This window comes from Rhamphochromis sp. 'chilingali' (genome assembly GCF_963969265.1).
Source record: "Rhamphochromis sp. 'chilingali' genome assembly, chromosome: 12".
Taxonomy (NCBI): domain Eukaryota; kingdom Metazoa; phylum Chordata; class Actinopteri; order Cichliformes; family Cichlidae; genus Rhamphochromis; species Rhamphochromis sp. 'chilingali'.
Window position 1 is genome coordinate 34,703,349 of NC_137939.1, and position 17,337 is coordinate 34,720,685.

Below are 17,337 nucleotides of genomic sequence, written 5' to 3' on the forward strand. Positions count from 1 at the left end.
TTTAACTCTTACAAAGATCTTTAATTCAGAGATGAATTTCTTTCCAAAAAAACATCCTCTGGAAAACTGCATTTCTCCGTATCACTGAACATAAGGTGGGATGTATGCAGGATGGTTGCTGTAAGAATGCTAATAACACCAGCAATTCATCTTCCTCTAGATGTGTTTACTCGTGTTTATGTTTATTTAATTCTCGGCACAGCGGCTAAACTGAATCGTGATTAAAACACAGAGCTGAAAACACTGCAGGATCTCAGTCAACACTTTTTTTTTGCTAATGAAATAAGGATTGAAGTGTTTTTAGGTCATGCGAGTGTCTGTTTGGGAATCCTGTCTGCTGTCTGTGAATGCAGCAGCTGCTGCAGGTGTGGCACTGACAGAAACAATCAGTTTGATCGCAAACTGGTCGAGTCTGTCTGCTCGTATGGCAGCCAGCCTGCAGTTCTGATTGGCTGCTGAAAGCTCATGTAAATGTGTGCGAGTGTTTATGTAACACTGCAGTGAAACAGTGTCAGGCAGAGAACGAGCCGAGGACTGCGCCTGTGTCTCTGAATACTAATCAAATACAACTGCACATCTGACCTGTTTGTACTTCAAGTGTTTACACTTCAGGACACTTGGAATGTATACAGGACCTTAAATTATTCTATTCACATACAAAGTCCAGAATAATCACTCTCCATCATCTCTTAAAGACCCCGTAGTATCAAATTATTCCAGTAGGGCAGTTTGCTCTCAGGCTGCGGGCGTACTTGTGGTTCCCAGGATATCTAAAAGTAGAATGGGAGGCAGAGCCTTCGGCCTTCAGGTCTCTCCTCTGTGGAACCAGCTTGGATTCAGCAGTCAGACTGCCTCTCTACTGATTCTAGATCAGTCTTTTAACTTTCTATCTTGATAAAGCATTTAGTTATGATTGGATCAGGTGAGTCTGATCTCATACTCCTATAGGCCGAGGCTGCTGAGGGACCTCACATGATGAACTGAGCATTTCTCCTTTTCCAGACAATCCGCATTTTAAGTCTGACGTCATTAGCTGCTTCCAGGTCCAAACTCCGCTTGAGTAGTTTGGGCCCGGAAGCAGGGTTCATACGTCATCACTTAACAACCAGATAACACAGCAGACTGTAGCCAATCTGGTGTGTTTCAAGCACCAGTATAAATGGAAACAGGACTGTGATGATGTCACACGTTTTTCTTTTCACTGATTCTTTTTAAAGTTCTGATGATTTGTATGTTGAGGTTCGTTCTTTACTCCTTTATTCTTTCCTGATCCAAAGCGGTCTGCACGTTTTTCCCGTGTGCGCTCTCGCTGACTTCCTCCCACAGACCAAAGACGCACATGTCAGATTGCCCGGAGTCTAAACTCAGTCGTCTGTCTCTCTGTTGAACCATGCAACAAACTGGGGTTGTATCCCGCCACTGACTTATGACCCTGAATCCGGTAAGTGGAAGAGGATGGATGGGCATTTCATGGTCCATGCTTTGGGAATCATGGACTAGATAAATAATCAATTTGTTGTTTGGCTGTTTATCACCAGATTATTCTTTCATCAAAAAACATCATGTCAGAAATCCCTTTTAAGAACCAGCTTATTTAACAGTGATGTTTGTCTTTGATATCTTTATTTATTGAAAACTGCTCATTTACAGTATCGACTGCTCTGTCACAGAAATTATTCATCTTTGCATTTAAAAATGTACTGATTCTGAACATATCAGCAACTTAACAAATGTGTCTCTGTAAAAAACAAATTTTTAATGGAAATCAGCTTATTGAATTGTTTCCTATAACTTTTCTGTTTCTCTTAATCAAAATATATTAAATCAGACCCTGATTGAATTTTTTTAAAATAAATTTTTACTTCACTGATGTAGAACTTCCAGAGTTTTTTTCCAGAGTTTTTTAGATGTACGTCTTTAAATGCCTTGACTGAAGTGATTATTTCATATTGTATTAGGTATTGTGTGAAAAACGTCTCTTTGACTCCAGAGCTACATCATTTAATATTTGTCTGTGTTCATCATGATGGAGAGGAGCTCAGGTCCTGCAGGAGCTGGGACGTTCTGACAGTCGTTTACTGACATCACAGCTCGAAAATGGACAAAGATGAACATTTGTGTGTGTGTGTATGTGTGTGTGTGTGTGTGTGTGTCTCCCCTCAGCTGCACAGGAACTAACAGTTGTTGAACTCGTCTCTGCTTCCTCTCAGTGGTACAATGAGAGTTTTAACATGGGACACACACACACACACACCCTCAGAAACACAGTGTGTGTGGTGGCGCCAGCTGAGCGATATTCATATTCTCAGCTTCCTGTCTGCAGATGTTAAAACAACACAATTCATATTTCTCTTTCTGGCAACCCCACAAACACACACACACACACACACACACACACAGACACACACACACACGTAACCTCCCCTGTAAATGACTGCAGCTCCTCTGATAAACTGACCTGCTGTGTATTTTTTGGGCTCATTTTCTTATCAAAAAGACAGAAATGTGCAGAATCTTTCCTTTTTTACATCAGCTGCTGGAAGCCCTAATGCGGAACTTCCATTGGGAATGTGCTGATATAATGCTCATAAGGCTTTCTTCTCTGCAGGACTTTGTTCTCTGCAACTTTTGAAAAACCTACGCTAGAAGTTGCATTACAAGAAATTTAAGCCAAATAGTCCGTTGGAAATCTGCCCACTTAATCCTCATGAGTTCTGTGCAGTACTTTCCCTGCTTTTCATTAGCTGCTGGAAAGCTTCCATTAGGAATCTGCTGATTTTACACTCAGAAGCTTTCTTCTATATAGAACATGTTTTCCCCCCCAATTAATGACTGGAACCCTTATTGACGAACTAAAAACCAACTCATGGGTCTTTATTGTGTACAGACCTTTTCTTTCTTTTCATTGGCTACTGAAAACCTCGATGCAGAACTTCCATTGAAAATCTGATGATTGAACATGAAACAAAACGGCTTCTTCTGTAGAGCATTTTATTTTTTATATTTATCAGAACTTCCTCTGGAAATCTGCTGATTTAGTTCCATTTACACAGATTTGCTTTTCCTCATCTCATCTATATCAAGCTTTTCTTTGTTTTCATGACTGATTAGAAGACAACTAAATGATTAAAAGTCTTAATGCAGTTGGAAATGTTCTGATCTAGCTTGTTATTTTCATTTTCTTTAGGTTATTCAGTAATTCTATTATACAAGGATACATTTCTCTGGGTGAGTAAAAGTTCACTAAAATCATTTACTGGAAATCTTCACAGTTCTGTCCAGCAGAACTTCCATTACAGATCTGTTAATTTAACCCTCAGACGTCGTTCTTCTGTGCAGGATTTTATTTTTCTGAATCAGGGAGAATCTAAGTCAGGACTTTTTGATTTCCTTATCTGTTAAAATGCAGGTCAGTTATAAATCTGCTGATCAAATTCTTTCGAGCACAAATATTCTTAGATTAACCCAAAAATGTGATGCAGGGCGAAAACATTAATCATGTCAGAGCGTCACAACGAAATCTCTGTATAAACATTTAATATGAAATGTTCACGGTGACCCAAACAAGCCGATCTGGTGCGTCACCATCACGCCAGCTTTGTGTTTTTTGGGCTGTAAAATTCAAAGAAGAAATAAAAGGGACAAACGAAAGGAGAAGAGTCTCGTGACCGTTTCTCTGACTGATCGTGTAAGGGCTCAGCAGGTGTATTTACCTGTCTGTCACTGAGCAGGTAGATGTACTGATGGTCAGGACTGAACACCATGTCTCTCAGGATCGGCTTGCCCTCCACCACAGTCACTGTCTCATACAGCAAAGCGTTCTCGGCCGGCGGCGGGATCCCATCCACGCGGATCTGAAACGAACACAAAAGGAATGACGATCATTAAAAAAACCTACCTGTAAAAACAATAAGAAACGCTAACAAACTGGAAAATCACTCAGAAACAGAAACTTTTATTTTCAATTTTCAAAGAAAATTATGTCAAAACCTCCGTTGGAATCTCCTCCAATAACACAGAGATTTTTATTATGCAGAAAATTTATTTTTCTTTATCTAGTGAAAAACCAGAGCCTCCATTTGAAATACGCTAATTTAACTTTTAATTAGGTCTTCCATACAAAGATGATTTTCTTCATTTAAAAAAGTCAGACTCGCTTTGAAAATCCGCCAGTTTAACACCCACAAGTCTTTCTATTGAAAATCCAACAATGAATCTAATGATTTACCTTCTTTGCTATTTTGTAGCAGAGATACAGTTTTTTAACAAGAACAATGAAGTCAGAACTTCCACTGAAAATCTGAGTTAACTCTTAATTACAGAATTAAAGTGGAGATGCTTTTAAATCCAAAACAACATCAATTACAAACCAAATTTAATCATTTTTTCCTTTAAAGAAATATTATTTCTATAATTTATTGGAAAATCTATAATCTAAAGCTAAACTTCAACTAGAAATTTGCAGTTTCATCAGTTCCAAATATTTTCCATATACCGAACGCGTGAAATAAAAATCTGTCTTTTTATTTTTTTATATTTTTCCTTTTGTTTAGAACTTCAACTGGAAATTCACAGATTCAAATGCAACAAGAATTTTTTCATTGGGCTTCATGCTCTGGTGACTTTGAATATCCACAGAAATCTGCCCGGCAACTGTGAGGGTGGCTCACACTTAATGCAAAGTGTTGAACTGTTTCATAGCACCATGTAAAAAAAAAAAAGCTGCCATTTCACAGATATAAAAGTGAATAATGGGATTAGATTTCACTGAATAGAGATGATGATGATGATGATGATGAAGATGATGGTGATGATGATGGTGAGCATGTAAAGTTAAATACAGCAGAGGGCTGATGAGGAGACAAACACACTGCTCGAAAATGTGGAGCGACTAAAATAAGATTCCCCAAATCTCCCCAAACCTTCCCGCCTCCCTCCCTCTGTCTGACCCAGAAAAACACCACAGAGGAAGAGGAGGAAGAGGGGGGTAAAAGTGGGAGAGGGGAAAGAGAGAGGGGGAGGAAACGGGGATAAAAAAAAAAGGAGAAAATGAGAAGGGGGAAAAAATTATATGAGAGAAAAAGAGAAGGAAAGAAAATGGAAAATTACAAAAGCGACAATTAAAATCACAGAACAGACGAGAAATAAGATCTGAGGGAGTTCAAGGTAAGGAAAGGAAGTGAGGAGAAAGAAAGGGAAATAAAACAGGAACGAACGAAGGAAGGGAACAAGTGAAGAAAAACACAAAAATATAGAGAAAAGAAAAGGAATGAAAACAGGAGGGAAGTAAGTGGAAAGATTCAAGGAAATGAATGAGGAGGCAGGGACAAAAGTTAAATAAAGAGTAAACCACACAAAAAAGGAAGACATAAGGATTTAAGGGTGCAAAGGTAGGGAATAAAGAAGGAAAGAAGAAAGATAGCAACAAAAACGATGAAGAAACCAGAGCGTGTGATGAAGGACAAATGTGTGTGTGCTTCTCTTAGTGTGTTAATTAGCTGTCTGCTCGTTAAGAGGCCGAGCTTAATTAGAGCTGACGAGCTGCACACACACACACAGGCAGCAGGTCTGACTCACAACCAAATACACACTTGCACAATCCTGTTTTACAGAAACACACCGATTTTCTCTCTCTCTCACACACACACACACACACACACACACACACACACACACACACACACACACACACACACACACACACACACACACTCATAGCAGAGTGAGGGAGGAGACGTTAAAGTAGGACACCGCAGCAGACAGAGACCTAACACAAATTTCTCTCTCACGCACACACACACGCACGCACGCACGCACGCACACACACACACACACACACACACACACACACACACACACACACACACACACGTGCTGTAAAATAGAATTTAAAGGTGTAATCTATAGAAAAATGAATTGACACATTCCACACAAACACCGACCTGTTTCAGAAAAATCTTTGAATTTCATTTTCTCAGGTGAGTTTTTACCAGAAAACAAGAAACTAACAAAAAACAGCAAATTCCAAAATGGGACTTTTGTGGCTGTGCTCGCCGTAGGAATCAGAGGTGGTGGTGGAGCTGGTCTCTGGGGATGTGGCCACCAGTTTGGTTTCCACCAGTTTCCAGTCTCGTGCCAAGAAAGGCGAACATGATCCTGAATCTTTCAGCCTTTTCCACAAAACACATCAAAAGTCAAATTTTTGCCTTATTTTCCGAAACAGCCTTTTTCTTAGCTGGAGCAAACATGACATCGACCAATGAAAAACGTCAACGAGCAGCAATCGTAAATCTGAGAGACTGAAAATTAAGATGAGGAAGAAAAGAAGTAAGCAGGAGAAGATGAAAGAGAAACAGAGAAAGAGGAGAAGAAGACGTGACGGGGGAGTGACAGAGCGACAGAGGAAGTGACCTTTGACTCGTGACTCCCGGCTGGATTCAAACCGTCAACACCTGCTTTGTTCTGAGCACAGCCCGAGGTCGCGATCTCACCCACACAGCCTCGCTCTGACCTTTGACCTCTCGCCCAGAGACACAATCCGTCTGTCGTATTGTGTTGCCCCGGGGTGTGCTTCGGCGATCAGCATTACTCACGTTGTGGGGACTCGACAGAAAAAGTGCCATTAAGATAAATCGTTAACTTTCACTGTGAAGTTTGTGGATTGAGCAAGTCTCGGGAAACGAATGTGTGTGTTTGTGTGTGTGTGTGTGTGTGTGTGCGCGCTGACAGACGCACTCCTTCCGAGTTTCATTAACCGACAGGATCATGTGACGAGAACAAACTCGAATGTCCAGCTGAGCTCTGAATCACATATCCAATTAGATTCGGCTTTAACGCCCAGCAGCAGCTGTTTCCACCTGATTTCAGATGCAAGTCACAACTTCCATTAGAAAAGATACTAATTTAACCGTCGCCGAGTCGATCTTCAGTGCAAAATGTATACGATTCAAAACTCTGAATCAGGAAACCGTGATATAACAAGTCTGTTTGTTTCTTTAAGCTCTTGGTTTGTTTCATCCTTGAACGTCTTTTGGAAAACTGCTGATTTAAAACTTCAGCTGTAAATCTCTGTATCAAGTGTAATTTCTTTATTAAAATCCATCAGTCCAAGTCAGAACTGTCGTCGAGTGCTTTTATTCCTGTGGAACGCGCACACTGTTTAGTAACATAATCACTATCAGGACTCCCACTGGAAATTTGCTCGTGTCATTTTTTTTCCAGGACGAGCCGTTTTCTCTTTTTTTTTTTAAACGTTCCCAAAGTCAGAACTTCTAACAGGCAGATGCAGATTTCACCATCATCAAAGCTTTCTGCTGCGCAAAGCTTATCCAGTTCAAAACTTCTATTAAACATTGCTTATGTAACGCTCATCAACTCTTTTTTTTAATGATCCAAACTGTTGTTTTTGTGGGAATTTAGGTCAGAAAACTGCAGATTTCAAACTCCAGCTGTGAATCTTTGCAATGAAAACTTTCGTATTAACCTCCTAAGACCTGAACTCTTTCATGTGACGCATTTTTATTTTCTCTTTGCTATTTGGGCTGATTGGGTCCTGATGAATGTAAAAACAAAGAATTAACTGATTTTTTACCTGATTTTTGTTTCTGAGAAAAATGAGAGCCACATATGAGGACGTGTTGTAAATTTCGGAGTATAACATCCTCGTAAGTGGATATCAGGCCCTTGTAGAGCAAAATGTTGTATTTTGGTCTAGACAACCCAAAATGTGATGATGTCCACATATGTGGACGCCAGGTCCTAGGAGGTTAAAGCTCAATCCAACTCACGTTTGTCTTCAAGCCCTTTTGACTCGATGAATGTCTAAACTTTCCACTTTAGTCAGAACTTAAACTGCCATCAAGGCTTTCTTCAGCACAAAGCTTCTCCAATTCAAAACTCGCTGATTTAAAGCAATCGAACAGAAAGATGTCTGATTTTTTCCCCCCAGAACGTAAATCAGAACTTCCATTAGAAATGTAGTAATTAATCCATCAGGTGCTATCAAATGGAGAACTCTCGAGGGAAACTGGCAGAACTAACAGACACTACAGTGTTCGACTGTCTTTGTGTTTCACTCTTTCATAAAAAACAACATCAGGCAGAAACGGGAAAATTGACTTTTAGGGATTTCTTTCTGTTTCTCTAAAGGACCGTTAAATGTTGCATTTCCTTAAATGTTTAATTTAAGGAAATGCAAACAGGACTGTCCTCTAAACAACTCACAGTCAGAATTTCCACGAGAAATCATTTTCTTCCGTCTTTCTTCTCTGCTTTTCTTTCCCTCCAAAGGATCTAATTCACAACTCCCACTGGAAACTTTCTTATTTAACAGACGCTGATCACCATTTAATCACTGCAGTGTGATTGGGTTCTGTTTGTCTTTGTGGCTGAAACGCAGTTCGAGCCATCCTGATTTTTGGAAACTACGACACTGAAACTCCAGCCTGTACGGAAAAGAAGGAAAAACATCCAAGTCAGAACTGCCACAGAAAACCTGCTGATTTCACATCCTTCTGCAAGCCTGTCTGCAGCCAGTGAATTATTAACCAACACAATCCGAGTCAGGACGTCCATTTCTCACTCTGCATTTTGTTTCTTCCATTGGAAAATATGCTGATTAAACTCTCGTGTGCTCTTCCTCCTGGTGTCTCTGATGCTGCTCGCTGCCGTTTCAGTTTGTTAAACGCACACAATTTTTCATTTTCACTGTTTATTCTGCTTAGTTGGTCAGCGAATGGTGGAAACCAGATACCAAACACACACACACACACACACACACACACACACACACACACACACACACACACACACACACGGCCTGCAGCCAGCTGCCTGAAATTCCGTTGTAATGCAATACCTCCGTGTGTGTGTATCAGTGTGTGTGTGTGAAATAAGTATTAAACGTGTGGTCCAGCCTGATGGTGAGGCAGGGAGACAGAGTAAAGCTGCCGGTTCATCTGCGATAAACCGACTCTATTACTGATAATACCGACTCTGAGCGTGTGCATTTACAGCTGCACACACAAACACACAGGACCACATAAAGCTTTTATAAATTCATGACAGAACTTCATTTTAAAATCATACGATTAATTTTTTTCCCCTGTTTATTTAGATATTGCAAAAGTTCCTCTTGGAAGTCTGTTGACTTCATGTTAACTCTGTTTCCACAGATCCATTCATTTGCTTTAAAATCATCATTTAAAAACAATTATTGTTACTGCATCCAATACGCTGTGTGTGTGTACAGTGTGTATTTATGTTTCTGGAGGTTTATAGTTCAACTCTATTGCTATATGTGACATAGAGCTTCCAGTGAAAGCTGACAGTATGATGGCAGCTTTATTCCTATGTGCACATTTTTCTTTAGTTCATTTTTAAAACAGTGTTATCAGCAGCAGATCCAATTTTGACTGCATCCTCCCACCAACATCATGGCTCTAATTTAAAGGCTGATAGCATTGACTATACGTCAGAATCAGTTTCCATCCAGCGGTCCCCAACAATACATTCAGGGACCGGCCTTTAAGGTTTTGCGGATAAATACAACAAAATAAAACCAGTTCCTAGGATGGCCACTTGAGGCTGCCTCCAAAAGTGAGTCAGTCCCAATAGGTTCCCATGTTAAAATGTCGAACTTTTGTGTTTGTTGTTTTGTGTCTTTTGGATTATTTATCTTTCACGAGTCACATGAGTCGGGGCGTGGCAGCTGGTATCCTGGTATCATTAAACTGTAACTTTTTAACCGTGTTTGTGGCTCCGGAGACACGTTTTCATGTATTATCTAACTAAGATTATGATCTGCTTTATGAAGCAGGCCATCCAAGAAGCTCCGCTTTTAGTGAGTGAAATTCTAGTATTTTATGAATGTGTAACTCAGCATAATTAGTCAGGATGTGTGTGTGTGGGTTTCAGCCATGCTGTTTATAGATGCAGCTTGTTTTTGCACAAGGCAGCAGAGTGACATCGTGGTGGCTACGTTCATCTTTTTATATCATCTCGGTCATTACGGCAACATTTCTAGAGTTTAATGACCACAATGGGAATTGTGTGTCTCTCTGTGTGTAACTAAGCACATAAGTAGTAAAAAATAACTGTCAACTATTTTTTAAACTCTCAGAAACAGTTTAGATCGCACTGAGAGTCAGTAAAAGTTCGTGCTGTTTATGGATTTAAAGCTTTAAACATGGAGCCACATCGACTGGCAGTCCTGAGGGCTCCTGTAGAAACATTTAGATGTGTTATTCCTGTGATTGTGTGTCTGCAGCTCAGTCTGATGCTGTTTCCGAGTCAGATGAGAGAGGTTGTTGTGGTGTTGTATTGTTTGTGTTAGTGCAGCTTTAACCCTGACGTTGTTTCTTTCTTATTTTTTTTTTTTAAATTGTCGATCATTTGATCATCCTTTGACCCAGTTTTACACAAACTTGTGTGAGACTTTCATTGAAATTTTTTGATGTAAGATTTAAAATCATGCAAAAAACCACTAAATTAACTCGTGTTGATAATATGAAATCTCACTGGAGTCGTGATGAATAAAGTATTTATCTGTCTTGTATTAAAAAGAAAAAGAAAACAGTTAAACCTGCACAGACTAGCGTTGAGTTTTCCTCTTCACAGACACTCGTGGCATTTCTTTCGCTTCATTAAAAACACAAACATTTTTCCTTCTCTTGATGTGTCACCTTTCTGGCATGTGTGTTTTATTTTGGTAGAGACCTTGAATTCAGCGTCTTTCTAAAGGCAGCCTCGTTCTGTCAGACTCATTAGTGTCTGTTAACAGACTCATTCAGCTCTCATTCAATCTGTCTGCCTCTCTCTTTCATTCACAAACACATTATAGCACCCTGAAACTCAACACCTGCACTACTTTCCCTACAGCACGCACACACAGACACACAAAAACATGCAGCAGGTCTGTTAGCATGCTACGCTCAAGTTTCATTCAGCTGCTGCTGCTTCTCCGCTGCAGACTCTCCTTTCAGCCTGTGTTCTCACTAATGTGGACAAATTTGAAAATCATGTTTTGCTCAAGCTCTGCTTTGAAACTGAAGCACCCGATAACAGAGCGCTTCAGCGTTGAGTTTGCTCGCTTAGACCGGACTGCTGCATCGGAAACAGTTTCTGCCGTTCGGTCCGTCACACAAAGTGTGTGTGTCTGGGATTCTCCGCAACGTTGGAAAATTAGACATCATTTTCTATATTATTGGTACAAATTCTGCAAATTAAATTCCTCTTAGAAATAGTCTGAGTTTAGGTTCTAGGTTAACGTCTGTGGCTTGATTCAGGCTAGGTTTACTTTGTGAAGTAAAAGACATCCAAGACCGATCTCCTGATTTACCTCAGACTGATTTGCATGTAGGGCAGCACAGTGGTTAGTACTGTTGCTCCACAGCAAAAGGGTCCTGAGTTCAAATCCACCATCTGTGTGAAGTTTGCATGTACTCCCGGTGTTTACACGGGTTCTCTACGGGTACTCCTGCATGCACTTAGTGGGGTTAGGTTAATTAGTAACTCTAAACTGCCCATGGGTGTGAATGGCTGTCTGCTTCTATGTTAACCCTGCTACAGTCTGGCGTCCTGTCCAGGGTGTACCCCGTCTCCACAGACAGCTGGGATAGGCTCCAGCCCCCCGCGGCCCTGAAGAGGATGGATGATCTGCATGTGGAGCTGCTTTTTTAATTCTTCTAATTTCTTTTAAAAATCAGCTAATTTAAGCCCTTCTAATCATTTGACCTCATCTATAGTATGAATACTCTGTTCAGTGATTTTCCTAAAAACTAATCTGGGAATAATATGACATCCTCAACAGGAACATAAATTATACATATTACATTTGAAAAATCTTGTAATATAACACTCAGAAAGGCCTTTCTGTTCTATGGAGGCTATTTACTAAACCAGTCAGAACTTCTATTGGAAATCTGTTGATTTAAGCCTGACTGGAGTTACTGCCCGTTACAGCGTGGAAAGACACCAGCACTAAAATGAGGAAAAAATGGTGGCATCTTTTATTATTCCGTCAGAAAACAATTAAGCTGCTCATTAGCACCTCCAACAAGATAGCAGAGCGTTAGGACCATCAAAGTGTCTCTTTAGACCGAGTGGGGCCGATCACGCCTTCCAGCCGGTGTACGAATGACCACGAAAAGTATTGAAACTCAATTTCAGATGGAAAATAATCATGTTGTCGCCTCATTCTTCTGACCTGAGATCAGACAAGAGGAGGAGACAGCGTGAGTGTGTGAAGGAGGGCCATCGTATCCATTTAGCTCCTTCAGACGGACACTAAACATTGTTCAGTCAGCCATCGCGCCCTGAGGGAGGAAGAGGAGGAGGAAGAGCAGCGAAGGGTGAAACAGGCAGAGGGGAGGCACTTAAGCTCATTAGTTCCTCCCCCATCCCCCAACACACACACACACACACACACAGCAAATAATAGTAAGACCTCCAACTGATGGTTTTAAGCCCTCAGGCACACACACACACACACACACACACACACACACACACACACACACACACACACACACACACACTGGATTATTTTTTTCCGTGAGTCTTAAAATCATATTTCCTCAGTAAGCAACAAAATTAGCTGCAACTAATGCACAGAAAACTTAAATTAGCACATTTCTGATGGAAGTTATTTATAAGATCCTTTGGAAGTTCAGTGGATTTTTAAGTTTCCATCAGTTTTACATGCACCACATGCTAGTCCAAAGCCCAAACTCTGTTTATCTGTTCACAGCAGATCCTATTGTTATGCTTTGTAACAGTTTGGTATCACCACTGCATGACGAGCTTTCCTCACTGAGCTCTCAAAGCTACACCACATATGAGAAGGTGACTGGAAGGTGGTTCCCAACTGCAAACCCGGATCAACGAAGCAACGGAAAGGTGTGGGTTGACAAAAGCCAGAAGGAAAAGAGCTGAAAGGCCGAACCAAAGACGAGAAGATTTCAGATCCAAGTAATGACGAGTGTAGGGTCCAGTCACTCGTGCATCAAAGCGTTAATCAACCTTAGCGGCTGTTAAAAATGTACTTCCAAAGAGAACAAATCCCAGAGTGTCTGGGGGGAACAGTCCTAATAGGTGTAGTAGTTTTTAATTTGCCTGAGATTATACGTGATTAATGGTGCATGCAGAGGGAACGTTAGGTTAACGTTCAAGTACAAAGTTTAAGGTTTGGACTCGGCTCAGTTTGTCATCTTATTAGAAAAAGTCAAGTCAAAGCTTCCACTGCAGGTTAAACTCAGCTCTGTCTGCCTCTCACACAAATCACAGTTTGTATTTCAACCAACATCATCTTTAAACATCATCTGATTTATCGCTCCTATATCTTTACTTTTCTGCAGAGCTTGAAAACAACAACTAGTCACCGACTGTTAGTTTTAATCAACTCATTGTTCAAGAAATGATGGAAACTAGCACAGCAACAAACCCGTGAGGGCCCAAAAGCGCTCTCCCCTTTAAGCCTGCATTATCTTTGCCATGGTAACAATTACACATGCTATAACAGATAATATACCCGCGTATATCCCCTCCCCCACCCGCAAGTCTCCTGGATTGAGTGGAAGAATGAAATAAACAGAGAGAGAGAGGATGAAGTGTGAAGAGTCTTCAGTCTCTTTGGGGAGCTGACAGATTTGCTCATTCTTCCATCATCTCCCTGGCAACCGAATAATAATTAATCCACCTCTGTGCGTGCGTGCATGGTACGACGGCATGTGTGTGCGCACCGTGTTTTTCTGCAGTGTGTGTGATATTTTTTCTGTTGCCTGTGGTGATGCAACGATATCTATCCTTCAATATGTAGGGCAGCTGGTAGCAAGGAGAGAAAGAGATGATGCAAAAGCAAAAAAAAGAAAAGGGGGTGGGAGTGAGAAGCAGCAGCGGGGGGAAGGATCCAAGTCAGAACTGCCACTGGATATCTGGCAATTTAAAGTCCAACTGTTTGTTGTATATGCAGCTCATTTGGTCTGTTACTACCAAGTAACGTTAACTCAGGAAAAGTATATATATGAACATTTGCTTTTGAGATATCTCTACACCTAAAATGAAGTTTGATCATTTCTGACTAAATGTTTATGTAACAGCTGATTGATGACCTAAAGGACTGTAGGCCACTGGAGAGGCAGTGACTGCTTTAAGTCAAACGTACGCTGCACTACATGGAACAAGTGAAAAGTCTCCAAGATGCAAGATGCACTGTCTAAAAACAAGCTCCTATATCTCACTGAAATGTTATAATGTTTTAAGTGTAATTTTTTTTGACTAGAAATAAGACAAATATACTTGGTAAGATTTTGAGTTTCTGCAGTGTGCATTTTCCATTTTATCCTAAAAACCTGCTAAAACGTACTGAATATTTAACAGCAGGTTGGTAAACACACAGGTGCAAAGTGTCCAAATCCAAACCAGAAGTGGCATCGGACATGTGACAACATCTAACCCTGAGAGTACAAAAATCCATACACAATACAAAAACCTCAGAACAAAATCTCTTGATGTAATCACCTCAGACCCCTACAGAGAAAGAATAACTAAAAACAAATCTGCTAATTTACCTCGGTTGTGTGTCCACAACTAAAATGGAACTAAGCTAATCATCTCCATTAAGTCTTTCTTCTGCATGCAACTTACTTTATCTATCATACTGAACAATTCAAGTCAAAGCCTCCAGTTAACATTGATCATCAAGTCATCCAAGTCTGAACGTCTATGTTGAAGTTTTCTTTGTCATCTGAATTTCAGTTAACTTCCCAAAAGGTTGATTCTGTTCATCTGGACGTAGCGGAAAATGTTTCGTCATTCATCCAAGTGACTTCTTCAGTCTCAGCTGACTGCAGGTTTCCCCAAACGTATAAACAGTACATTTGCACAAGTGGGCTTCAGTGGTGCTGGTTTCAGTCATGATGCAAATGTACTGTTTATAAGTTGGAAACCTGCGGTCAGCTGAGACTGAAGAAGTCACTTGGATGAATGACGAAACATTTTCCGCTACGTCCAGATGAACAGAATCAACCTTTTGGGATTGACTTACCTGGATGACTGAGCATGCATCAAGACATTCTGTTAACTTCATCGAGGACAAATCTGAACCGGATTTGGAAATCTTCCAATGTATCAGGTATGTTTTACAGATAAAGACACAGGACAGACGACAGAGCTGCAGAGTGTTTAGAGTTTAGCGAGTTTGCGTCTCTGTGTGACACAGAGCAGATCGCACAGGAATGTAAACGACACATCAAAGAACCTGATGGCATACATCTTTGTGAGGACCGCTATTAACATCAGACATTCTCTGGTCCCCGACCTGGAGTCTAAGTCAAACCCTTAAAACAAACATAAATACTAAATATGCTCCAAAAATTAAAAAAAAGCCTCCCCAAAGCCAAAAGTAGTCAGTTTGTAGATATGAAAATAAAAACTCTTCGGTTTTTAGCTTGTTTTTACTTTATGCTGGGAAAAAAAAAATCCAAACCAAAAGTCTCTTAGTATTTGTACAGCTCTGGTTTCTTATTTATTGATGAAAAATAAAAAGTAATAGGATCCTCCACTGGGATTGATCTCTTTTTGGTCTTGCAACAAAACTCGACAAGACATTTTCTGATAATATTTACTTCTTTAGACGCTGCTGTAAATATTTATCCATTTAAAACAAGCAATCAAAAGAAAATCCTGATTGTATATGTACTGATTTAGCTCTCATTGCTCTCTCATGTCCACAAATAAATTAATCCAGGTCAGAATTTCTTTTACGTACTCTGCACCAGAGTTTCACATTTACCCTCTAAACAACACTGGATGTCAAATGAGGCCCAAGGTCCCAGACGAAGGACAACATGTCCTCACAATGTCTAAAACTCACAGCGGTCCTCACAAAGACAAATGTTCAGCTTGTGCCATCCACCTGCTGCTGTGCATCTGTCCATCATCCAGCTCCGAGGCCCGGTCCAGCTGAGCGTCTGTGTTTGCTCAGCAGTAATCGTCTGCTTGTTCACATGGACGCAGTATTTGCTGCTGTCCATTCTGACTGCGTGTGTTATCAGCTCAGTTTGCTTTATCAGAGACTGATAAAAGTGTCACTTTCACTCTCTGGTTCTTTTAAAACTTTGACAACATTTCTACCAAAAACCAAAAATTAGATGTTTACATCAAACACTTATTAATATAAATGATGAATAATAGCTGAATCTGAAAGCAACGAAAAGAAATGTGTTTTAAACAACGTGGAATACTGTCCAACATTTTATTCTGCATGCAGCTTCATTTATCTTTTATCTGAGAGGCAGTGTAAGTTATAATTTAATAAGCTGTATTCATGGGCTGTAGTCTCTTAATATTAATGAAGAATAAACATAAAGACCATCCCAGTCAAAATTTACTTTGAAAATCACACGATTTAAATTAAAACTGCAACCGTAAAGGAGTTTAGCTTTGTTTTTGTTTTTAAGTCTCTGGTCTTTTAGACATTGTGAGGACATGTTGTCTGCACAAAGACCACTGTCAGTATTCAGTAACAAGTTATCCAAATATATCCGCAATTGTTGTTTGTTGGACTGATGGTAGCCGGCTGGATTCTACTACTACTATGATGCATGTTGAGGTTCAGCATTAGTGTTTTGGCTACTGCAATGCTGGTTTATTCAAACCAAAAGCATTATTTCATGAACGAGTGGAGTGTTCATTTTTCACTAATAAACTTGGTTAGCTAGCAGCATACACAAACTATACATGCACATTGCACAGGATTATATGACGGGGAATTAGATGATTAGCAGACTTGTTACGAGAATTTAACTCAGCAAAAGGGAATGACGATGTTTTTTGGATGGTGTGTTCACCATCAAGCTGTAATATATTCAGATAAAATGCTCTAAAAGACTCCAACGGCACTCTCACAGTGAAGCCGTCGTCCTAGTTTCATGATTCAGAGTAATGGCTGAGGCCATTGAAGCTAATTGGGATATGTCGGTCAAAGATCCAACACTCCTAATGCAATTATCCAGGTGGATGAGTTATTTAAAAAAAAATCTCAGAGTGATTATGAAAGGAAAAACTGTTGATTAGGCCAATGGTTTATTTTGTGTGGAGCTGTAAATATTTTTTATGATGTAAAGCTGAATATTTAACATGGGAATCTGCAGTGGCCGACTCTTTTTGGAGTCAGCCACCACATACCAGGCTAAAATGCCTATATAGATCAATTACTATCCCTAGATTACACTGGGAGGACACCAGTTTGGTTCATGGATGTCTCTGTGGTAATGAAAGATGTTAGCTGTTCACTCTGACGAGACACAAGACCCAGAGCTTGTTAGTATGGATTCAGGT

General features: G+C 40.2%; 1 protein-coding gene across 3 annotated transcripts in view; it reads right to left on the reverse strand.

Moving 5' to 3' along the window:
- plxna3 (plexin A3) overlaps positions 1 to 17,337 on the reverse strand; it is a 143,380-nt gene that overhangs the window by 59,110 nt on the left and 66,933 nt on the right. For all 3 annotated transcript variants that reach the window (XM_080897717.1, XM_080897718.1, XM_080897719.1), the window contains exon 7: positions 3,714 to 3,854. In XM_080897717.1, the coding sequence (XP_080753843.1) occupies positions 3,714 to 3,854 (141 nt within the window). The remainder of the gene's footprint in view (positions 1 to 3,713; positions 3,855 to 17,337) is intronic.